The following is a 25,138-nucleotide window of genomic DNA, read 5'->3' as shown; positions in this document are numbered from 1 at the left end:
GGTTTTGGTTCTACATCAGAGGAGGGCTGACGTTCTTCGGCTCCGGTTCACAGTGGACGAAAGAGGAATGTCTAAGGGTTTTATATATCACCTGTGTGCTGTTTTATTAGTTGTTTTCACTTTATACGTTAACTCTTTATTTGCTGTTGTTGGTGAGAGTAAAGGAAGTTATGCAAAATACTTGCCTCCTGTCTTTATTAAAATTATAATTATTCGGGCACCAATGCTAGAATAATTTCCAATTGTTTCATACAATTGGCTAGAATTTTAGCGAACAATGTCAAATCTGAGTTGAGAAGGGAGATTGGATGATAACCACATTGTTCAGGGTCTTTGCCTTCTTTGGGGATGAGGGTGATTGAGGCTGCCATTGTGTGGTCATGAATACGGCCACCCTCTAAAATAGAATTAAAAGCTTCTACAAAATGTGGGTCCAAGAGCTCTTTAAATTTGGAATAATATTTCAATGGAAATCCATCAGGACCTAGGCATTTCCCGTTCAGGGAGGATTTTATGGCCAACATCCGGAAGAGTAATCAGGGTGTCAAGAAATGTAGCCTCCTCCGCTGACAGCCTCTTATGTATTGTCTTCTCTAGGTACTCTATCATCCTCGCTATCTTGTTAGTGGAAGGTGAGCCTTGATCGTTCGGGTGAATGTTATACAGGCAGAAGTAGTAGTCCAAAAAACTGGGAAATATCTGAGTGGAGAAAACACACTTGGCCACTAGCTGAGCAGATTTTGGGAATATAAGTGGGTTTCCAGGACTGACAGAGAGCCCTCGCTAAGTATTTCCCAGTCTTGTTTCCAAGTTTATAGAACATTGCCTTTGTCCATAGAAAGGCTCTATGTATTTTCCGGTTGAGAATGGTCGCTAATTCCCTCTGCAGTGTTAAGAGCTGCTGCAGGTCATCCCCCGACATGGAAGCCTTGTGAGTCTGCTCCACCAGTGCTATTCGTCCGCATAGTGAATCCACCACGTCTGTCTCAGTGCTTCTGCGTTGGAAACAGATATGTATAACATGCATCCGTATGACGCATTTGTGAGCCTCCTTAATGGTCAGTAAAGGGAGTTTTTTTTTAAGTAATGGGTAAGAGCCTGGGACGTGTCCACTCTGACAGCCGCATCATTCAAAATGTATTCATTGAGGTGCCAAGAGTGTTCAGAAGGACGAGTGAGGGGTGAATCTAAGATCAGGGTCACATGAGCGTGGTCTGACCACTTAGATAGTCCTATATTAGCCCGACGCAAAAAGGGAGGTAAAAAAGGAAGGAAAAAAATAGTCAATACGGGAGTAGGAATTATGTGGTACAGAAAATAACGTATAGTCCTTACCAGTGGGGTGCAATGCCCTCCAGCAATCAACTAGTCTGTGTGTCATGAGGAGAGAGGTAATCTTCCTCAATACGTGACGAGGAGTCCGCATGCTGCCCAAGGAACTATCAAAGGCAGGGTGCAGGGCCACATTAAAGTCTACCCCCAACACAAGAACCCCCTCCTGGAAGTCAGTTAATTCTCGCAGAAGAGTTCGAAACGTGATATTTTGACAGTGATTGGGCAGGTAGACATTAAGCAAAAGTATATTTCTGATGTGCAATAGTCCCCTACACTAACAGATATCTCCCACCTGGGTCTATGTGTATGGCTAACTCCTGAAAGGGCACATGTCTGGAGACGAGAATGGCTACCCCCTTAGTTTTTGCTAGTGGGTTACTACTGAAAAAGCCGGTGGGATAGTACCGGTTGGTGATCTTGGGTATACAGGTCCCTTGAAAGTGTGTCTCTTGCACAAACGCAACATCAATCATTCCCCGCCTCAATTCATGTAACAAGTTAGAACGCTTTTCAGGGATATTGAAACCTCGGTCATTAATGGAGAGCAGACTGAGATCCACATGTGTGGGGGGGGTGACATAGTGCGGAGGGTCACCGGGTAATAGGAAGGAGATGGAGAGAGGAGCAAGAAAGTGCAAGGGGAAAATGACAGGGAAAAAAAGGGGGGGGCGGAAAAGGACGGCTGAGGTGGTAAATAGGGGGAGGGGAAGAGGAAAGAGGGATGGGTCAACAAAAGGCCAACAGGCCGTCAATAACACAAAGCACGCCTGCCAAGACTACCAGACAACCCCCTCACAGCACCGCGAGGAATGTGGCCACTCAAGGGGTGTTACTGTGTAGGGGAGATGTCTACCACACTAAAAAGGGTAGAGATGTATTCGAAGATACAGAGAAACTAGCTAAGAGTCTAAAACCAAACTGTTGAACAGGTAAACAATAAACAGATAAACAAAGGAACAATCTGCGCGTTGCCACCCGCAACAATTTATTGTATAGTATGAGTGATCTTTGGGAAGGGGAAGAAAGAAAAAAAAAGGGTCGGGTGGGGAAGATATCGAGATACAATATCCATGGTCTCATAATAACAAACAAGGGTATATCCTATTTCACATTTTTGGGGGGTTCGGACAAGACACCAAAGGCTCGTGAGCAGATGTGCACAAAGCAATAAATACCAGGTGAGCCGAGCACCCACACCTCAGGAGGGAGCCATGTGCCACATTATGAGAAAGAGAATGTATGCACCCCAGGGGTGGCACCCACAGGACGCAGGTGCAAGTGGCGCATGCTCAGCGTTAGAGAGGGAAAAATAGTGCATAATGCATCACATTCAAGTGCAATAGTAGTAAGCAGATATCGGAAACCATATAACAGTCTCTCAGACCATTTTGCCGGACAAGTAAAACCCGGTATATAGTAAGTAGTGTACATTGCTTTGGAGCAAATCTTCTGCTGCGCGGTATGCAAACGGTGATGCGTAGGTATAAAAAATAATATTCATAATAACAATATATATGTGTACAATCGCGTGTGATCATGTAGCGTTTGGAGAACATAGTCTGACAGGAAGGGCGCGCAAGAGTCGTCTCATCAAAGCATAATTGAAAGAGTCTCCCTCTTCGTCTCCACCTGCACGTTGCAGTTGTAGTTTATATTCAGAACAATGCCTCAAGTAGAAGGTGGGTGCACCAGGCGCCAGTGGCGTTATAGCAACATGGCATCCGAATCCCAACGGTTCTCCTGTCAATAAGCATGAGGTGTGGTGGCAGCGGCAACATGTCGTTAACGCAACAACGAGTGGAAAGTGTGTAGAAAAAACAACCCAGTTGAGGACCTCTTGGTACTCACAATCCCAGCGGGATCTGCTATTCCCCGCTGTCTCCTACATGGCGGGAAATCAGGGGTCCAGGTGCGTGATTGTTGTTATGTCGCACGGGACCTTGTCGCGCGTGCCCATTCCTCCACTGACGACGTGGAAGGGGTGGATTGGTCATTGTGTTTTCTGGTTTGAGGCCCACGAAGACCCAATCCGTGATCTGTATGTCAGGTAGCCCAAGTGTGTGTGGCATGTCTTGAAGTTTGTGATGACGCCTGAGGTTGAAGGATGTGTTGTTGTGCCGGATTGTCAGTGAGAATGGATGTCCCCAACGGTAGGGGATCCGTAACCTCGGCAGCTAAAATGTTAGTGGCTGCAGGGCACATCGCGATTGTAGGGTTAAGTTGGACAAGTCTTTATAGAAGGATATCAGTTGGCCATTCAGTGGCGAGGTGCTGTCTTCTCTAGTGAGAGCCATTATCGCCTCTTTCAGTCGGTAGTCCGTCAGGTGGCAAATTATGTCTCTTGGTGGGCTCCTGTCACTGCAGCGATACTGGCTATGGATCCACACTGCAGGAATAGGAAAAGGCGCCTCCTAGCGGAAATGGAGAGCTCAGCAACCAGCGCAATGGAGACGTGAGCAGAGAACAGCAGAATCAGCAACGTAGATATGTTAAGATAATTCAGGAACAAAAATAATAAATTCCAGGGGTCAGGCAAGAGTGTCACAAGCATAGGTCAGGGCAGGCAGCAAACTATGTAGGTCAGAAACCAGCCGGAATCAATAACAAAATAGATATTGTGACGGGACCCACCTGTACCACGACTGGGTACTCCCGCCAAACGTTGCTTCCTCCTGCCGGGACACCAAGTAACCCCTTCAGCGCCTGGCAGAACCAGAGTTCTGCATTGGCACTGTGGCTATCCGAAGCTTAGCTACACAGCGAGGCTACAGCCCACCCCAAACATCAGCCATGTTGAGGTGAAAACAGGACTCCTTTATTAAAGCCAAATACAAAGCTATACACAAGTAGAAAAGGGGCAAGACAAATATCACATGATCCAATTACCATGTCAGGAAGGAAGTATTTAGAGCAAATCCTGCAACACAATATTCAGGGGAAGGACAGGATGACACGAGACATAAATAATTACATTACCTGGGGGCGTAGACGTGGAATGACGATAGACATATAATTGGCTTGAGACAGACAATGGCCAGGACACAAGGATAACAGGAGCTCACAGGATTAACAACAGCTACCTGTTATGTAATTGATAATTAGGTATGCAGCAGTGACACCTAGTCATACCTACAGCGGGTATTAAGACAAGGGCTAACTCACACAATAACAGGGGAAACACTTCACACCTATACAATTAACAATGCTAAGACAATCAGCCTTCTTCCTACCACAGGATGTCCAGCTGACGTTACAGTTTTGAGACACTGAGTACTAAAACATGGGGAACATCAGCAGAAACTGAACCCCTGTATTCACACACAGAAGTCTCTACAAGGCCTGGGCCCATAGTCGATAGGAAGGAGGCTGGCTCTCAGGCCTCTCCAGGGGCCCCAGTGATGGAGGGTTCTGTCACAGATATAAGCAGGTCAATCGCTAGTGTAGGCTATAAGGCGCTATCACAGACAAAGGTGTAGTGCTAACTGAGGGTTTTAATTTCCCTCCACCAAACTGGATCCTCCTACCCACCTAATTTGGGGGAGGAGGAAAAAAGATAAATGTCGCTTTAAGAAGCGACATGAATATTCATGAATCGAGACGTCGAGACGTGCGCCCCGTCAAGATCCCTTGATCTCTGCGGGGACGCGCGTCTAGGAGCAGGACGGACATGGCTGCGGCTCCCGTCGATAGACTGAGCAGGGGGCTGAACGTGCGGGCTGCGTCTCAGCTCCCCTGCCCGCGGATGAGACAGGACAACGGAGGAGGTAATAGCTCCCTGGGTTAACTCTCGGTCTCAGGGCACGATGTACCCTGTCTACATACGCAGGGGCATCAGCTTTCGGTCCAGAAGGCCGTTAAAGAGAGCGGCGAAAATATTGAGATAAAGTAATTAAATAAAGATTGAGAGCGAAAGTAATTAAATAAATTTAAAAAGGAAGATCTCCAGGCCCGATTGTTTTACAGTTGTAGTTTATCTTATTTTAGGCTCTACAATTTCACCTCCTTTGGGAAGAGTCTTTAATCCGGCCTATGTAAAGGTGGGCTTTCCAGCACAAATGTTAGAGACAAATATTACCCCCACACCCAAGCCAGATAAAAATCCATCGTTGGTCACTAATTACAGGCCAATCTCACTCATAAATTTGGACATTAAACTCCTCTCCAAGATTCTGGCACAGGGATTAGGATCAGTAATTTCGGATCTGGTAAACTCAGACAAAGTTGGCTTCATTCTAGTGAAGACAATAGCCGTAAGCTTTTTCGACATAATGGAGGAGATTCACTGTAATACAATTCCATCAAACTTTCTGGCCCTTGATGCTGAAAAAGGGTTAGATATGCTTGATTGGGAGTACCCATCAAGTGTACTGGAGGCATTCGGCCAGTTTAAGAACTTTAAAATGGCGCTATATACTATTCCTAAGGCAAAAATTAAAGGCCCAAACCACAAATCAGAATATTTTGAAGTAAAAAAATGGTATTAGACAGGGATGTCCGTTAGTCCCTCTTATCTGCTCTGTCATACAAAGGGGTGTTTTGATATTTGGAGACACTTACCTTTGATATTTACCTTAAAAGCTGAAATCTTAAACTCCACTAAACAACGTACTAGACTAAATATCTGTCTTGAACAGTTGTTCACTTGCTGTTTTTTAATATTATGTTCGTAGTGTTTTTGCTACTTTTTTCTAATTTACTTACTTTTTTCCCTTGTCTATTTTATACTTGATTAAAGTTTTCTCCATAGGAGATAGCTAGGTCAGATAAAATTGTGTTGTTTGAAATATGATGAAACATATACATATACAAATATATATGAACGTTTTTTTTTTTAACTAATGATAATACGGATATTTACACCTTTGTACTTATAAACAAGAAATAAGATAGAATAAGAGAAGAAAGGGGAGAAGATAGAAGACGCGGAAGAAGAAGTGGTAGGCAGAAGCGGTCAGCAGAGAAGGTAAGGAAACATTCAGAGAGCGTGAGAAACGTAGTGAAAGATAATGCGTGAGGGTGTGTGAGCAAATGTGGACCCACACATTTCGGACAAATATTCTGAGCTTTTTGCTTGGTTTTTGTCCAGTCTGACTACTAACTGTATCAACATTACATTAGCTTCCTATATAATCTGAATTTATTTATATGAAGATCAAAAAAATCGTTATTAAAATTATGAATTACATAGTAATGGAGTACTATGGTTCTAGAAGAAGCCCTAGCCCAGCTTGACAGAGCTCATGGGAAACCACAAATGGGTTTATATGTGTATGGTTTATGGAATAAATTCTGTAAAAACACAAAGGGGTAACACTAGCAAATAAGACCACTATGTAACTAATTATCTGGCTACATAGGCTCTGATCTAGAGAGATAATCAAAATTGATGGATATAAGATTAATATTAATTAACATCCAATTGTTTTTGTTACAATGTTAGCAAAATGAAGCCACTTGACTTTAACCAACAATTTAGGACCTAGCATCTAAGCTATGAGAGGCGACACCAGACTATGGAATTAAACAATGTGCATGTATGTCAGGTTGGTGTGCATGAACACTTAATATATTTTGATCATTAAAAGCTGCTACCTTTCTGGAAAGGGGTGGCTGTGTGTTAATGTACTAAATACCAACTCATAAAATACAAATGAAAACACCATATGAAAGGGACATTTACCAGGCTTTATCCAAGAGCTGCTGCTTCTCTTGAAGTTCTTGTTTCAGACTCTCTACTTCAACTTTGAGCTCAATATTCTAAAACAAAAAACATTAATTAATAACACTAATAATAATTAAATGAACACAGAAATATAATTGGATGTGAATATTTTAAAAATGATTACTGAAATAGCTGGAGCAACCACGTAATTGAAACCTTGCTATAACTTCTCATAAAGTACCGTATTGGCCCGAATATAGGCTGCACTTTTTTACTTTAGGTCTTTAAAGTGGGGGTGTGGCCTATATTCAGGTGTTTAGCGAAGGGATGTGCAGTTCGTGTTGCCCAATGGCTGGGACACGTAGTTTCTGGCGACGGGCGGGTGTTTTTTGTTTTTTTTTATACCTTTGATAATACCTTTTGTTATTGGACTAACAGAATTGAGAAAGGGAGAAAAGCTCCCGAAAGCTTGTCATTCCAAAATTCTGTTAGTCCAACAAAAAAGGTATTATCACAAGATACTTATTTCATATTATATATATATATATGTGTGTGTGTGTGTGTGTGTGTTAGACATGCATTTTTAACTACATAATATGTACGTATCACTTTGAAGTAAAGATTATGATTGAAATATGATTTAAAAATAACAGCTGAACTGGCAGTTAGTTTTAATATTAGACCCTGCTGCCTATATACCGTTTTTGCTCGATTATAGGCATTACTGTAGGCAGAGTGGCATATAGGGGGTTAAAAGGCATTTCTGTAGGCAGAGTGGCATTTAGGGGATTAAAATTAATTTCTGTAGGCAGAGTGGGGGTTAAATGGCATTTCTGTAGGCAGAGTTGCATATAGGGGGTTATCAGGGAGGCAGAGTGGCATTTAGCGGGTATAAGGCATTTCTGGGGACAGAGTGGCATATCGGGGAGGCAAAGCGGCATATAGGAGGTACAAGGCATTTCTGGGGCAGAGTGGCATATTAGGGAGGCAAAATGGCATATAGGGGTATAAGGCATTTCTGGGGGGCAGAGAGGCATTTAGGGGGGTATAAGGCATTTCTGGGGTGCAGAGCAACAAGCCTGGGGGCAGATGTGCATAACTGGGGGCAGGTTGGCAAATAAAAGGAAATAAAAACAAAACAAATATTTTTCCCAATCATAGTTTTTATTAAATATGAAAAATAGTTTACATGTGAATTAATATTTACTAGTAAAACATTTTCTTATAGGGTAGTCTTATATTCAGGCTTTTTTTTCCTAAATTAATATTACAATTTTGGTGGGTCATCTTATAATTGAGCAAATATGGTATATTAATATTAGACCCTGCTGCCAATATATATTAATATTGGACCCTACTGACAATATATATAAATATTAGATCCTGCTGCCAATATATATTAATATTAGATCCTGCTTCCAATAAGTTTTATATTTAAAGAATTGGACCCTATGCAAGCATTTCCTTGGCCCCGGTCAATGGTCCCTTGCATGCAATCACTCCCTCCACTACCACACCAAAAAATATATTTTCCACACTGACTGCAGATTAGGGGAAGACTGTGAGAGTCAGTGCAATCCTCCCTCCTTCTGATCCTACTCTGACATTGAGTTTACAAGTTTTATCCCCTGTAATCATCCCCAGAGTCCTTTTGTCCCCTCATTCACTAGGCCATACCTCTCTTTTACTTACTCCCTGTAGTTCAGGTATAGATCAAGTAAACACATAAAACAGCACTTGCATGTATAGATCAACTGAATAAGACATACAAACCCTATATTTGTCTCCAGAAATGTTAAAAGGCATATCATGGGACCATTTGTCCCCACAATCGCTAACCCACACCTTTCTTTTACTTACTCTCTGTAGTAAATCAAATAGGTATATATCAAACAAACAACACATGTAAACAGAACGTGCATGTATTGGTCAACTGAATAAGCATACAAACCCTGTATTTGCAGGTATACATAAATAATGTATGGAAACCCAGCTTTGCAGGTATAGATCAATTGGAATTCACATAAAAAAGGTAAAGATAAACCCCCCTAAATTACAGGCATAGATAACAGGTTGCATACCCCAAAGCCCAGCCTTGGCATCCACATTGCCAACATAGAACCCAACCAGCATCCATATTACACACATAGGACATGCCATCTTTCTCCCCAAACAGGTGAGTATGAGTTAACGTTGTCCCCAAACAGCCCGTCCTGTGCCATCTTTGTCCCATAAACACCCTACCTGGGCTAGCTTGGTCCCCAATGCTTTAACACCCTGCTTGTGCCATCTTTGCCTTTCCACAAATCTCTGCTACTCTGCCGCGGTGCTTCACTGCTGAGCGCCGGAATATGACGTCATTTTTCCCGAGCTCAGCATGAAATGCCAGCACCGCGACCGAGCTACAGGCCTTGTGGGGGCAATCCGGGAAATGTGGTCAGCTTCTTGTGGTGTGCTAGTTTTAGGGCGTCTGTGAAAGGTAGTTACTGTATTTGCTCGAATTTTATGTAAACTATTTTCGTATTTAATAAAAACTATGATTGAGAAAAATGCATTTTTTGTTTTTATTTCCTTTTATTTGCCAACCTGCCCCCAGTTATGCACATCTGCCCCACAGCTTGCTACTCTGCCCCCCAGATATGCCTTATACCCCCTTATATGCCACTCTGCCCCCCAAAAACACGTTATGCCCCTATATGCCAATCAGATATGCCTTATACCCCCTATATGCCACTCTGCCCCCCAGATATGCCTTTTAACCCCCTATATGTCACTCTGCCTCCCTGCTATTCCTTTTAACCCCCTATATGCCACTCTGCCTCCCTGATATTCATTTTAACACCCTGTTTGCCACTCTGCCTCCCTGATATTCATTTTAACACCCTGTTTGCCACTCTGCCTCTCTGATATTCCTTTTTAACCCCCTATATGCCAGTCTGCTTCCCTGTTATTCCTTTTAACCCCCTATATGCCACTCTGCCTCTCCCCTGACTTACCAGTGCGTCCCTAGACTTGTCCCCCGTGCTTCAGATTCCTTGGTGTCTAGTGGGGCAGCCGGTGTAGTTCTGTGTGATGCGCGCAGACAACCTCCACTGCTGCTGCCAGCACTTACGCCGAGGCTTCTACGAATGAGCACCGGAAGGTGCTGGCACTACGTCATAGAAGCCCCATGACGGCAGCAGCGGAGGTTGACTGCGTGCATCCCACAGACATCCACCGGCTGCCAGAGAGGAGGATCCAGGTCACCTGCATCTAAGTCTTGTGGTCAGCCCTTTATTTTAGGTCTGATTAGAAGACGACCTCGAATATAAGATGATGGTTATTTTCAGAGCAGTTACTCTGAAAAAAAACCTTGTCTTAAAATCGAGCTTAAACGGTATTTAAGGAGATGTGACACAAGGCGGAGGACCATTTTGTTGTCACTTTACCCAGTGTCGTTTGTCTGTCCTGATCCCTTGTGTTCAGTGGCTGGCCTTAATTCTTGTTCTTGTTCTCCCTTCTTTTCTTTTCCCTTCTTGTGTTGCAGGTTCCATGAATCAGGACGTGGAGCTATTGGAGGGTGTCAGAACGGCAGCCTAGCAGAGAGGATCAGTGTGGCTGAGCCCTGGTGGGGCTGAAGAGGTTTCCTCAGGAGCTGTCCCTCTGCTCCCCGGCCTCCGGAGGCCTTTCAGGAAGCAGTTTCTCGACCCCCGAAGAGAGTGGAGGCCACCAGCGGCAGTGGAGAGTCATTCAGTCAAGCCCGGGTGGATGGAAGAGGATCAGGTGAGACGGCCAGATGGAAACTGCACCGTGGCCTACGTGGAAAGCTGTGGAGTAGCAGCCCAGGCGAGTGGGGACAGCAGAGGGGGGGAATTGCTGGTCATCCCGTCATTCGGGCACTCAGCCTGCCACCCAGAAGGGGTTCTTGGGGTTTCTTTGTAGGTTGGGGGGTCAGCTTGGTGGTAGATGAGGCTGGTGTGGTGTCTAGCCCTATCCCCTTTAGTAGGAAGCACAGGGGGATTTTTGGGGGATTCTTTGTTGTCAGGTAGTGGGGGGGCCAGGGGTCTTCTTCAGAGAGGGCTTCTGCTGGGGTTAGGTCTGTTTCTCAGGGTCCGGGTGGGCGGGGGTTCGGTCTAGTACTGGTAGTAGTGGCCATTCAGGTGGTTCTCTGGTAGGGGGTAGGCCTTCTCGGCATGAAAGGCGGTGGGTTCAGTCCAGTCGGCCCCGCTCCAGGGGGGTCCAGCATAGTAACATAGTTCATAAGGTTGAAAAAAGACCAAAGCCCATCAAGTTCAACCTATATACATATTGTGTCCCTACTGTGTTGATCCAGAGGAAGGCAAAAAACCCTTATGAAGCAGATGCCAATTGCCCCATACCAGGGGGAAAATTCCTTCCCGACTCCAAATATGGCAATCAGAATAAATCCCTGGATCAACGTTCTGTCCCTAATATCCATAACTTGTAATATTATTGCTTTCAAGAAACACGTCCAGGCTCCTTTTGAACTCTTTTATTGAGTTTACCATTACCACTTCCTCTGGCAGAGAGTTCCATAATCTCACCGCTCTTACTGTAAAGAACCCCCGTCTCTGCTGGTGTAGAAACCTTCTTTCCTCCAGCCGTAGAGGATGTCCCCTTGTTATAGATACAGTCCTGGGTATAAACAGGTCCTGGGAGTGATCTCTGTGCTGCCCCCTTATATATTTATACATAGTTATTAAGTCCCCCCTAAGCCGTCTTTTTTCCAAACTAAATAACCCTAATTCTGATAATATTTCTGGGTACTGTAGCCCTCCCATTCCCCTTATTACTCTGGTTGCCCGTCTTTGAACCCTCTCCAGCTCTACTATATCTTTCTTGTACACTGGTGCCCAGTACTGTACACAGTATTCCATGTGTGGTCTGACTAGTGACTTGTACAGTGGTAGAATTATTTCCTTGTCGTGGGCATCTATGCCCCTTTTGATGCACCCCATGGTTTTATTTGCCTTAGCAGCAGCTGCCTGACACTGGTCGCTACAGGTAAATTTACTGTTAACTAAAACTCCTAAGTCCTTTTCCATGTCAGTCGTCCCCAGTGTTTACCCATTCAATACATATTCCCAGCCTGGATTTTTCTTCCCCATGTGCATAACCTTACATTTATCTGTATTGAACCTCATCTGCCACATCCCGGCTCAAGCCTCCAACCAATGCAGATCCATTTGTAATCGTGCACTGTCCTCTATTGTGTTAACCACGTTACAGAGCTTAGTATCGTCTGCAAAGATTGATACTTTACTATACAATCCCTCTACAAGGTCATTAATAAATATATTAAAAAGAATAGGACCCAAAACTGACCCCTGTGGTACCCCACTAGCAACAGTCATCCACTCAGAGTATGTACCATTAATAACCACCCTCTGTTTCCTATCACTGAGCCAGTTACTTACCCACATACACACATTCTCCCCCAGCCCAAGCATTCGCATTTTATGTACCAGCCTTTTATGTGGCACCGTATCAAATGCTTTGGAAAAATCAAGATATACGACATCCAGCGATTCACCCCGATCCAGTCTTGAGCTCACCTCCTCATAAAAGCTGATCAGGTTAGTTTGACAGGACCAATCCCTTGTAAACCCATGCTGATATGGAGTCATACATTTATTTTCATTGAGATACTCCAAAATAGCATCTCTTAGGAAACCCTCAAACAGTTTACACACAACAGAAGTTAAACTAACAGGCCTATAATTCCCCGGGTCACTTTTTGTCCCTTTTTTGAATATTGGCACAACATTTGCTATGCGCCAGTCCTGGGGAACAGACCCTGTCACTATAGAGTCCTTGAATATTAGAAATAGGGATCTGTCTATTACATTACTTAACTCCCTTAGAACGCGGGGGTGAATGCCATCTGGACCTGGTGATTTGTCTATTTAGATTTTTTTTAGGCGGCACTGCACTTCTTCCTGGGTTAGACAGGCGACATGTACTGGGGCATTTATCTCATCCTGCTGTATATTACCTGGCATTTCATTTTCCTCTGTGAATACAGCAGAGAAGAAAATATTTAATAGATTAGCTTTTTCCTGACCCCCGTCTATAACTTCTCCCTCATTACTTTTTAAGGGGCCAATGCTTTAATTTTTAACCTTTTTACTATTTATATAGTTAAAGAACATTTTGGGGTTTGTTTTACTCTCTTTGGCAATGAGTCTTTCTGTCTCCACTTTTGCTGCTTTTATCTGATTTTTACATATTTTATTTTTTTCCTGATAGCTTTTTAGTGCTTCCTTACTGCCTTCCTGTTTTAGTAGCTTAAATGCCTTTTTTTGCCATTTATTGCCCCCTTTACATTTTTATTTATCCACATTGGTTTTCTCTTGTTCCTGACTCTTTTATTCCCATACGGTATGTACCTTTCACAGTGAGAATTTAAGATATTCTTAAAAATCTCCCATTGAGTGTCTGTACTCTTATTTTTGAGGACATTTTCCCAATTTCCAGTGTTAAGGGCTTCTCTTAGTTGATCAAACTTTGCCTTCCTAAAGTTCATAGTTCTTGTGGCTCCTCTAAGAGTTCCCTTATTGAAGGACAAGTTATAATGTATTATATTCTGATCACTATTTCCTAGATGCCCCATGACCTGCACATTAGTTACTCTGTCAGGTCTGTTAGTTAATATTAAGTCCAGTAGGGCGCCCCCTCTGGTCGGGTCCTGTACCATTTGGAACAGATAATTATCCTTACTTATAGTCAGAAACCGGTTTCCTTTATGAGATTCACAGGTCTCAGTTTCCCAGTTTATGTCGGGATAGTTAAAGTCCCCCATAATAACCACCTCATTGTGATTTGCTGCCTTGTTTATTTGCTTTAATAATTGATCTTCTGCTGCTTCCATTATATTTGGTGGCTTATAGCAAACCCCGATAAGTATTTTATTATTTTTCTTTCCATATATTTCTACCCATAATGACTCCACATTATCATTTCCCTCACATATATTCTCCCGCAGTGTGGCCTAAGGCAAACTCCTCTCCCTTTTCATTTTTTTCGATCCTTCCTGAATAGACTATAACCCTGTATGTTAACTGCCCAGTCATAGCTATCATCCAACCATGTCTCTGTTATACCCACTATGTCATAATTTTCTTCAGACATTATTAACTCCAGTTCGTCAGTTTTATTGGTCAGACTTCTGGCATTAGTAAGCATACAATTTAGAGGTGTATGGTGGCCCAGTTCTCCATGAACCCCTCCTTCCTACACCAGCTTCTGAGCCACTTGTTTAGCTCCCTAATCTCCCGCTGCCTCTCTGGTGTGGCACGTGGGACAGGTAATATTTCAGAAAATACTACCTTGGAGGTCCTTGCCTTAAGCTTGCTACCTAAGTCCCTGAAATCATTTTTAAGGACACTCCGCCTACCTCTCACTTTGTCATTGGTGCCAATGTGCACCATGACTGCTGGGTCTTCTCCAGCCCCTCCCAGTAATCTGTCTACCCGATTCGCGATGTGCCGAACTCGAGCGCCAGGCAGACAACACACTGTTCGGCGATCCCGGTCTTTGTGACAGATCGCCCTGTCTGTCCCCCTAATTATTGAGTCCCCCACTACCAGCACCTATCTGGCCTGCCCTGCGCTCCTCCTTCCCTCCTTACTGGAGCAAACACCCCTCTGGTGGTCAGAGGCAGTGACTTGCTGCAGTACTGCTAACTCTGAACTAACATCCCCCTCATCTGCCAACCGGGCAAACTTGTTGGGGTGTGCTAGATCAGGACTAGCCTCCCTGGCGCTTTTCCCCCTACCCTGCCTTCTAACTGTAACCCAGCTAGCTGCCTAGGCGGGAAAAAGAGTTTAGAGGGTTGTAGTGAGGACCGAAGGGGCAGTGCATCACCGGGTTCTGGTGTCGCAATGAGGGCTGACCTAGCTGTTTGGGAAGTTTTCCTTTCCAGGTTTAATGGTAAGGTGTTTTTCCAGGCGGGGTCGGTGTCAGTGGAGTCGTTTTATTTGTTTAGAGATGCGTTGGGTAGTGTGGATTTTGGGGCATACTTTTCTGGGCAGTGGTGGGTGGCTAGGTGGCTGGTGGAGGGGTAGGCACCTCATTAGGAATTTGGCTTTTTTGTCTGGTGGTCGCTCTAACCTTGTGGGGATGGGGCATGCACAATCGTAAGGTTGTCTTTTTTATTGACAACCTGGTGGTTGTCCACTCCATCGATTTTTTGTCAGCCTCTTCCCCTCCGGTTGTTCGCTCATTGCGTGGGTTTATCCTTTAGTGTGAGTGAGTGTGCGTCTCTCTCTCTGTGCCAGTGAGTGTGTGTGTCTCTCTCTCTCTGTGCCAGTGAGTGTGTGTGTGTCTCTCTCTCTGTGCCAGTGAGAGTGTGTGTCTCTCTCTCTCTGAGCCAGTGAGAGTGTGTGTGTCTCTCTCTCTGTGCCAGTGAGAGTGTGTGTCTCTCTCTCTGTGCCAGTGAGAGTGTGTCTCTCTCTCTGTGCCAGTGAGAGTGTGTGTCTCTCTCTCTGAGCCAGTGAGAGTGTGTGTGTCTCTCTCTCTGTGCCAGTGAGAGTGTGTGTCTCTCTGTGCCAGTGAGAGTGTGTCTCTCTCTCTGTGCCAGTGAGTGTGTGTGTCTCTCTCTGTGCCAGTGAGTGTGTGTCTCTCTCTCTGTGCCAGTGAGTGTGTGTCTCTCTCTCTGTGCCAGTGAGTGTCTCTGTCTCTCTCTGTGCCAGTGAGTGTGTGTCTCTCTCTCTGTGCCAGTGAGTGTGTGTCTCTCTCTCTGTGCCAGTGAGTGTGTGTCTCTCTCTCTGTGCCAGTGAGTGTGTGTCTCTCTCTCTGTGCCAGTGAGTGTCTCTGTCTCTCTCTGTGCCAGTGAGTGTGTGTCTCTCTCTCTGTGCCAGTGAGTGTCTCTGTCTCTCTCTGTGCCAGTGAGTGTCTCTTTCTCTCTCTCTCGGTGCCAGCGAGTGTGTCTCTCTCTGTGCCAGTGAGTGTGTGCGTCTCTCTCTCTCTGTGCCGGTGAGTGTGTGCGTCTTTCTCTCTGTGCCAGTGAGTGTGTGCGTCTCTCTCTCTGTGCCAGTGAGTGTGTGCGTCTCTCTCTCTCTGTGCCAGTGAGTGTGTGCATCTCTCTCTCTGAACCAGTGAGTGTGTGCGTCTCTCTCTGTGCCAGTGATTGTGTGCGTCTCTCTCTCTGTGCCAGTGAGTGTGTGTGTCCCTCTCTCTGTGCCAGTGAGTGTGTGTGTCCCTCTCTCTGTGCCAGTGAGTGTGTGTGTCCCTCTCTCTGTGCCAGTGAGTGTGTGTGTCTCTCTCTGTGCCAGTGAGTGTGTGTGTGTGTGTCTTTCTCTGTGCCAGTGAGTGTGTGTCTCTGTCTGTGCCAGTGAGTGTGTGTCTCTGTGCCAGTGAGTGTGTCTCTCTGTCTCTCTCTGTGCCAGTGAGTGTGTCTCTCTGTCTCTCTCTGTGCCAGTGAGTGTGTCTCTCTGTCTCTCTCTGTGCCAGTGAGTTTGTCTCTCTGTCTCTCTCTGTGCCAGTGAGTGTGTCTCTCTGTCTCTCTCTGTGCCAGTGAGTGTCTCTCTCTGTGCCAGTGAGTGTGTCTCGCTCTGTCGCTCTCTGTTCCAGTAAGTGCGTCTCTCTCTCTTTGCCAGTAAGTGTGTCTCTCAGGTTTTTTTTTCTTTAACTAGATGTTTATACTGTTTTTTTCTTCTACAGTCTATCTCAACCACTCACAAAACATTAGCTTTTTAGTGACATGGGTAGATTAATAGATTACGTCCTCAAGATGGCGGCTTTTTGGAATAGCAGCCAGGCATAAGATGTTGCCCACGGAGTATTGTGAAAAGGTAGTGGAAACAGCTCAGCTGTGTGCGTCGGACCGCCATACACAAGGGAGAATATCCAAGAAAGCTTCCTTTGGCTGTGTCTTTCTCCTGCTCAGATGATTAGGGACCACACAACGTTAAGGTGTGAATCCAGGACAGATGGAAGACAATTGGAGTCATAAAAAGGACATGTCGGTACCCATTAACACAACAATTATTATTAGGAATATCTATGGGTATGTTATGAAACCGCATTAGAGTAAATATGCAAACGGATGCAAACTAGATTTTTCACTATGAACCGTCTAGTTCCTATCCCTGTAAGGGACCTGCGTGAGCTGGAGATATGAGTCCCTTTGCAGTATAGGAACTAGGGATTGTTATCCTTGTAAAGGACCATTGTTAGCTGAAGGTATAAGAGTCCTTTAGCTGAATGGAAACTAGATTGCTCACTATGAACCGTCTAGTTCCTATCCCTGTAAGGGACCTGTGTGAGCTGGAGGTATAATTGTCTCTTGGCTGTATAAGAACCTGTGTGAGCTGAAGGTATAAAAGTCCTTTAGCTGGATGGAAATTAGATTTTTCACTATAAAACGTCTAGTTCCTATCCCTGTAAGGGACCTGTGTGAGTTGGAGAGATAAGGGTCCTTAAGCTGGATGGTAACTAGATTTCTCACCATGAACCATCTAGTTCATATCCTTTAACAGGACCCGGCCACGATGGAGCAAAAGGTCCTTTACAGGGATAGAAACTAGCTCTCTTTACATGAGTTGGATAGTTCCTATCCCTGTACAGGACCTGACCACTAGGGGGCAAAAGGTAATTTTGCTGGATAGAAAATAGCTCACACACACTGAGCAAGCTATTTGCTATCCCTGTAAAGGACATGGTCCTTCTACTGGATAGGAACTAGTCGCAACCAGGTGGCAACCCTAGTGTGAGCATGGATGATACATAGTTGCATAGTTACATAGTACATAAAGTTGAAAAAATCCATCAAGTCCATCAAGTTCAATACTTCTACCCAACCTTCCTACTTTTGATCCAAAGCCCCTAATTAAGAATCCCTAATTAAGCTACTTTGAATTCTGCCATCAGGGGGATAAAATCCTTCTGGATTCCAAAAGGAAATCTGATTTCTCCTTGGATTAAAAAGCTCTAAAATATTAATGTTATTCTATTTAATTGTATATGTATGGAGTGTGTGTTAGTGAGTATGAGTAAGTGTGTGTCATTTGTGTAAGTGTGTTTACATATGTTGTACGTTACACCTCTGGATAAGGGAACTTTATTATACCTGTCTTTGATTTTGCTCTTCCAAGTCTATATGGTCATCTCTATATGCATTATACTCGATTACTTCACTATGGTAGCCTTTCATCAAAAAATCTTCCATCGCTTTCTACTCTTTCTTAAAAAAACAAATTATCACTACAGTTCCGTATGATCCTGGTAAACTGTCCAAGAGCTGTAGTGTCTGCTGCTAAATAATACTGTACATAGCTATTGACATCCACTTGTTTAAAATAGGTCTTTGTCTTAATGGCGGCAAGTTCTACATAAATATTAAAATCTAGAAAACTGATCTTCCAAGTTGTATTGGGAAGTAGGTTCAATACCCCACTCATTTCCATTAAGATATAATTATATATATATATATATATATATATATATATATATACACACAATGTCAAAAAATAGAGTATTGCAGAGTATGCGGTGATACCTTTTTTACTGGACTAACATAATATTAAAAAGACAAGCTTTTTGAGAGTTATCCACTCTTCATCAGGTCTGAAGCAATACAGGACACCACTGATTTTCTCAATAAACTGAGCCAAGTTAGTAACCTTCCTGCCAATACTATACTTGCAACCATGGATGTGGAGTCTTTACATAGCAACATCCCCCATAAAGATGGTATTGAGGCCTGCATCAAATTCCTCTCCTCCAGCAATGCGACACAAAAATATGATAGTGAAACCATCGCCAAGCTCATAGAATTTATACTGACACACAACTATTTCAAGTTCTATGACACTAACTACCTACAAATGACCAAACAGCCATGGGCACCAAAATGTCACCGCAATATGACAACCTTTTCATGGCTGACTTGGAACAGAGATTCCTAGCCACTCACCCCCACAAACCGCATAATTATTATCGTTACATCGACGACATCTTCATAATATGGACAGAAGGAGAAGAAAACCTTTGAAAACTCCACGAATCTTTCAATTCATTCCACCCATCTATAAAACTCAAAATGAATTTCTCAACAGTGTGAGCTTCCTGGACTGCACTATAACTTCTGGCTTTCTTCACTCTTCCGTGTATAGAAAACCCACAGACAGGTACAGCTACCTTCACAATTCAAGCTTTCATCCTAAACACACTAAACAAGGTGTCATTTACAGCCAAGCCATAAGATACCACCATATCTGCTCTGACACTCAGGACAGAGACAAACACCTGGGCGCGCTGGCAGAGTCATTTCAGAAGAAGGGCTACAAGGAAAAAACTATATCCAAAAAAATTTAATCTGCTGTAAGAACACCACAGGAAAGGCTTCAAGAATACAAAAAAAGGATAACACAAGCAGGATCCCTCTGGTAGTTACCTACAACCCAACTCTTGAGGAAATCCGCAAAATTATTAAAGACCTACAGCCGATATTCTCAGAAGACCCCATACTGAAAAAAATATTCCCTCAGCCCCCAATACTGGCATTCAAGCAACCACCAAACCTGAGGAAAAGATTAGTGCGCAGCAAACTGGCCCCAGAACAGGAGCTTACACAGAATGGCACTGTACCATGCAACAAATCTCGCTGCAAACTTTGCCAACATATATGTGACAGCAACACAGCCAGTCACAACAACAAAACATACAAAGATTCTTACTCATGTACATCGGCAAACGTGGTGTACATGATACAATGTTCTGCATGTGACAAAGGGTGCTACATTGGAGAAACTGGGCTTAAGCTGCACCTTAGAATGAACCTGCACCGAAGCTCCATCAAAAACCATGAGGAAGAAAAATATTGCACCCTGGTAGGACATCATTTCACACAGAACAATCACTCCATCCAAAATCTAAAAATTAAAGTACTGAAAAGGAAATTTCAGAAACTCTCAGGAAAGAAAAACATTTGAGATGAAAATGATAACACATTTTAACACCATAAAAGAGGGACTTAATGTGGATTCTGGTTTCCTTACACACTACCAGAACTTCATATGAACTTCATCTAGTCATCCAATGTCTAATTGCTGTTATTATCTTTGATGTTTTACTGTGGTTATTGGTTTCCCTAAGTTTATTTGTTCTGTCCCTGGGTTATCTCTCTACCTCTCTGCATTTCTCACCTCCAGACCTATTATTTACTACACCCCATTCAACCCCCCCCTCTTATACCATCACTTGTTTTAAGTTGTAACCTCTATCATGTTGATTAGTATTGCTTCAGACCTGATGAAGAGAGGATAACTCTCGAAAGCTTGTCTTTTTAATATTATGTTAGTCCAATAAAAAAGGTATCACCGCATACTCTGCAGTACTCTATTTTTTGACATTGTGTCTACTGGACTAATACGGCTTCACCCTTTTACATACACATATATATATATATATATATATATATATATATATATATATATATATATATATAAATGTAGCAAAGGCTTTTAATAATTTTTGTCAGATGAGCCACCACCTTGATCACAAAGTTAATTCATGACACACATTCTAAAATAACAAATGCAGACCAGGCCCTGCCAATTTTACAAAGACCTCATAATACAGAGAAATTAAATTTCAGGCTTGTGCCTCTTAGTGTCATAAGAGGCACAAGCCTGAAATTTGACAATGTAGACCAAGGAGTTAAAACTTAAAAACTCAGGTATTTGTGATTATCCACAAACCTGGCTGCAATGATATTTATCAGATCAATCACAATATGTGTCCATAGCTGACAGCCCCTCAATCCCTCTCCCAGTCATGGTGTACCCCAAGGCTCTATACTCAGCCCCTGCTATTCACATTATTCATATATGACCTTCCCAACGTCTTCAAAGCCCCAGCTAGATGCTCTGTTCATAGATAAATCCTGCCTCAGGCCCACACTAAGGAAACACATGGTACCACAAATGCTAATGCCAATTATTTAATAAGATGTAGTGTATTCATCTCTACCTTCATAAACTTACTATATTGTTTAACTCATTCTACTCCTTTGTGCTACAATGTAATTACATAACCCACCATTGTGATATGTTAAACTGGCTTCTGCTGGAATCCAAATGCACACCCTTAACCTTTCCAGCCTTGTGTTTAAAAGCTTTTCTGGGAAGCGCCCACTTTACCTGAGTAGAATGTTCTCTTCAGCTTATCCCTCGTTTTATAATCTCAAATCCAGTACAAGCACTTTATTTAATATTCCACAATAAAAAAGGAAGTGGCTCAATACTCGTATTCCGCTACTATGGAATAACCTCCCGAAGCAAATGTGAACATTGAGAGCTGTCTTTCAATATTTAAGCTTGTATATTAGAGAGTGTAAAAATTGATTTGTGACTGATGGCATCCAAAGGCATGCAAATGATATTGACAGTAAAATAGCATTTACTATACAGATGAAAGTGGTCCCTTGAATAAAATGACCTTTAATTTATGGTTCTATGATCCAGTGTTGAACCTTCACAAACACTTCCTCCTGTTTAAAGTTTGAGTCGTCTATTTAAATAAATTTATTCATGAGCATAAAAAGAAAATTTATTTTTCTAGAGCTCTCCTGACTTTTTTTTTTTAACATTTTGATACATGTTATACATGTAGCCTCTTTCTAAGCAAAGTTTTTTTTCTTAATATATCACTTAATTAACAAATGTAAGGTTTGCACAAAAAAGGAGAAAAATATGTATGGCATTTATTACACGAAAGTGTAATAATAACAATAATACCAAGAACCCTGTAGACTGAGGTCCTAAAATAGACATAGTCTTTTAGCAGAGTAACAGTTCTAATTTTAACTTGAAGAACCAGACTGTTATCACAGAAATAGGAATCATTTATCCTATGCTTCTCATTCCCACTATAAAGTTGTCATTGTTGCTGGCAGCATATTCAATACTATCAATGTTTTTACATACTCTAGGTTTTGCATGACATTGTACAAAACTAAATGAAAGATTGTGTCTCATTGCTGACAAAACAAAATAAACACAATATAGAAAATAGACTTGGGCACCGGCCAACTCTTCGTGTTCGTGGTGGAAAAAAATCTTTGTATTCCACGTATATTCGCCTGTTCCTGTGTTTGGTTCAGGCAAATATTTGTGTACATTCTTCGTGGTTTTTTTTTTCTTAGATTTTTGCCATTTTTTGTAGAAGGGGTTAACATGTGGTTAACGCGGTACCCACTACACAGCAATTTTGGCGCCAGGGTTTTAAATGTCCGTATGAGCAACTCTATTGCAGGGGGCCTCCTCTGCCATCAACCAATGAAGTGCACCTGTACTTGGCCTGTCTCCCCACTCCAAGAGTTAAAGGTGTTAAACTCCTGACGGTGAACCTACGGATTTCTGCTCCCGTTAACTCCTGCAATGCTGCGTAGATAAGGTAGGCTAGATGGGGAAGGGACCAGGGAGATTACTAAACGAACATGAAGATTCTTCATGTTGGGTGTCTTCGTCTTCATCTACGTTTCGCCGCCACCATGTTCATATGCTCGCTATTCGGGCTGAACAACGAAAACGCACCCTTCTTGTTCGTTTTAATGTTCGCCCATATACGAACGCACAAGTCTAACGGAAACACATCCAGTATTAAAACTGCAGCATTCATAAAACACTCTTGAAACACAAAATGTCGCAAGGAAGAGGATTGAGAGAGAGATCTGTAGTGTTAACCGCTTGCTTGCCACTTAGACATTTTGCATTGTTCTACCTATAGAAATCTTATATCACTCTTACTGAAGATTATTAAAAGTAAAGTTTTAATTCAATTTATTTTATTTAGGGTTGCTAGGATCTATGTCAATTCAATCCGTGGTTATATTTAGTCTTTTTTTTCTGCCTCATGCAAGAGACTTCTTGCAGTCCCTTTTCTCTTCGACCCTCCTTTTCTGTCCCCTTGATTCTCGTATACAGGGCCGGCCCGACAATGGAGCCGAGTGGGGCAACCGCTCCAGGCGGCACTTTTGAAGCCCTTTTTTTTTTTAAGTGAAAGAGAGAGAAAGGGGCGCCGAGTGGTTTTCGCTTACCAAGCTGTCAGTACCCGCTCGGTGCCCCTCTCTCTCTCCTCTGCGGCGAGTCTCCCTGTTCGGTCTCGGTGCCGGCTTGTAATGCTGAGTGCCGGAAGATTACCTCATTTCCGGCACTCAGCATTACAAGCCGGCACCGAGACCGAACAGGGAGACTCGCCGCAGGACTGCTGAAAGGAAAGTACAAGGTGGGGGGAGGGTAGATAATGGGGGGGCGGCAGGGACGGAGGGAGAGGAAGGGAAGATAAGGGGCGGCATTTTGCCTTGGGCCGGCCCTGCTCGTATGACTTATTTTGCATCTCTTTTGTGCCTTTTCTTCTGTGTTTTTCAAGTCCCTCTCCCTCTCGCTAAGTCTTCTATGAGAGACAGTATCAAATGCCTTACTGAAATCCAGATAGGCTATATCTACTTCCTCTCACTGGTCTATTTTAGTTACCCAGTCAAAAAACAGGTTAGTTTGACGAGATCTCCCTTCAGTAAAACAATGCTGTTTCTGATCTTCAAACCATTTTCATCCAGGTATTTAATGATCCTTTCCTTTAGCATGGTTTCTATTAATTTCCCAACTACTAATAGACTTCTGATATGTAGTTGGTCAAGTCTAAACAACAATTTCTAACTTAATCTTCTGAAACTACTCCTTTCAATAGTGACTAGTTAGTGACCGTATTTGCCCAATTAAAGGCAGCACTTTCCTCCCTCCCACTTCTTTAAAGTGGGGGTGCGGCCTATAATCGTAGTTTAGCGCAGGGATGCGCAATTCATATCGCCTGATGCCCAGAGCACGCAGCGCTGGGCGCCGGGCAGGTGGGTTTTTTTTTCCTTTGCATTTAGCCCTGCTGTGGGCAAGCAGCAGGGTTAGGATCCTCCTCTCCACCAGGGCTTCTATGATATGCTTTATGCCCCCCCCTGCAATATTGAGGGGCATAAAGCATATCAAGGGGAGCAGCGTGTTATATGTAAGGGGGCAGAGGGGCATATCTGTGGGGGAAGAGTGGCATATCAGCAGAGCAGAATGGCATATCTGGGGGGCACAGTGGCATACCAAGGGGGCAGAGGGACATATCTATAAATAAGGTGCATTATGAATTAAGGGGGGCTTAAAATGTTTTTTGTTTGTATAATAGATACCAACAATTTTAAGATACATGTATTCCTGTTCATTAGATAAAATACGGTTTTACAGTTCCACTAATGTGTATTTTTTTCTTTAAAAATTTTTTTTTCTTTAAAATAGCACCACACTTTAACCCCTTAACGACAAAGCCCATACATGTACGGGCTTGCAGTGCAACGTGATAACGACAATTCCCGTACATGTACGGGCTGCCGTTAAATAACTGCATCACTGGCTTTGCAGCGTCCACGGAAGCCTCACAAGTGAGGATGACTGTGGATCCAGGGATGACCGATCATCAAAGATCGCGGCGGCGCCCGGCTGAAACAATTAAGCTCCTGACATATACCGGGAGCGGTAAATTTATACCTGAAGTACATGTGAAAAAAATACAAAAAAAAAATTACCACCATAAACTTTGACAAAGGCTGGTGGTAAAATTAGTGCTTGTATTTTTTAAAAACAATCGGTATGTGTGTGTATGTAAGTGTGTCCGTGGGGGACAAACAACATAATGCTTTTTAAAATTATGAATTATTTTTAAATGATTAAACAAAAAAAAGAAATCTCTGTGTCTGTATGTGTCTACAAGTTCAGCTCCCCAGTGCCACCTCTGTCCCCTTTCAGCCCCCCATGTAATCTCTGTCCCCAATGAGCCCCTCCCAGTGTCACCCCTGTCCCCATTCAGCTCCCCAGTGTCACCTCTCTCCCCATGATATGCCTTTTAACCCCCTTTATGCCACTCTGTCTCCAGAAATGCCTTTTAACCCTCTATATGCCACCCTGCCTCTAGAAATGCATTGTACCCCCTTATTTGCCACTCTGTCCCATGATATGCCTTTTAACCCCCTATCACACCCCAAATGCTGGTATTTTAACCCTTTTATGCATGAGATTCTACCACCTGCCTTTGCCAAAATTTAATTTTTTATTTTTTTCCACACAAATTGTACTTCAGGAATTAATTCATAACTCCTGGTAT

General features: G+C 43.2%; 2 protein-coding genes across 2 annotated transcripts in view; both read right to left on the bottom strand.

The window, feature by feature from the left end:
* The window catches only part of PRRX1 (paired related homeobox 1), a 379,246-nt gene that overhangs the window by 77,326 nt on the left and 276,782 nt on the right, over nucleotides 1-25,138 (bottom strand). The gene's annotated exons all lie outside the window — the stretch shown is intronic.
* Nucleotides 1-25,138, bottom strand: part of PDE4DIP (phosphodiesterase 4D interacting protein) — a 254,630-nt gene that overhangs the window by 102,283 nt on the left and 127,209 nt on the right. The window contains exon 5 of the mRNA XM_053468624.1: nucleotides 7,016-7,092. Within this exon, the coding sequence (XP_053324599.1) occupies nucleotides 7,016-7,092 (77 nt within the window). The remainder of the gene's footprint in view (nucleotides 1-7,015; nucleotides 7,093-25,138) is intronic.

Source organism: Spea bombifrons, chromosome 6 (genome assembly GCF_027358695.1).
Source record: "Spea bombifrons isolate aSpeBom1 chromosome 6, aSpeBom1.2.pri, whole genome shotgun sequence".
Taxonomy (NCBI): Eukaryota; Metazoa; Chordata; class Amphibia; order Anura; family Pelobatidae; genus Spea; species Spea bombifrons.
The sequence above is the reverse complement of the archived record's forward strand: the minus strand, read 5'-3'. Positions and strand labels throughout refer to the sequence as shown.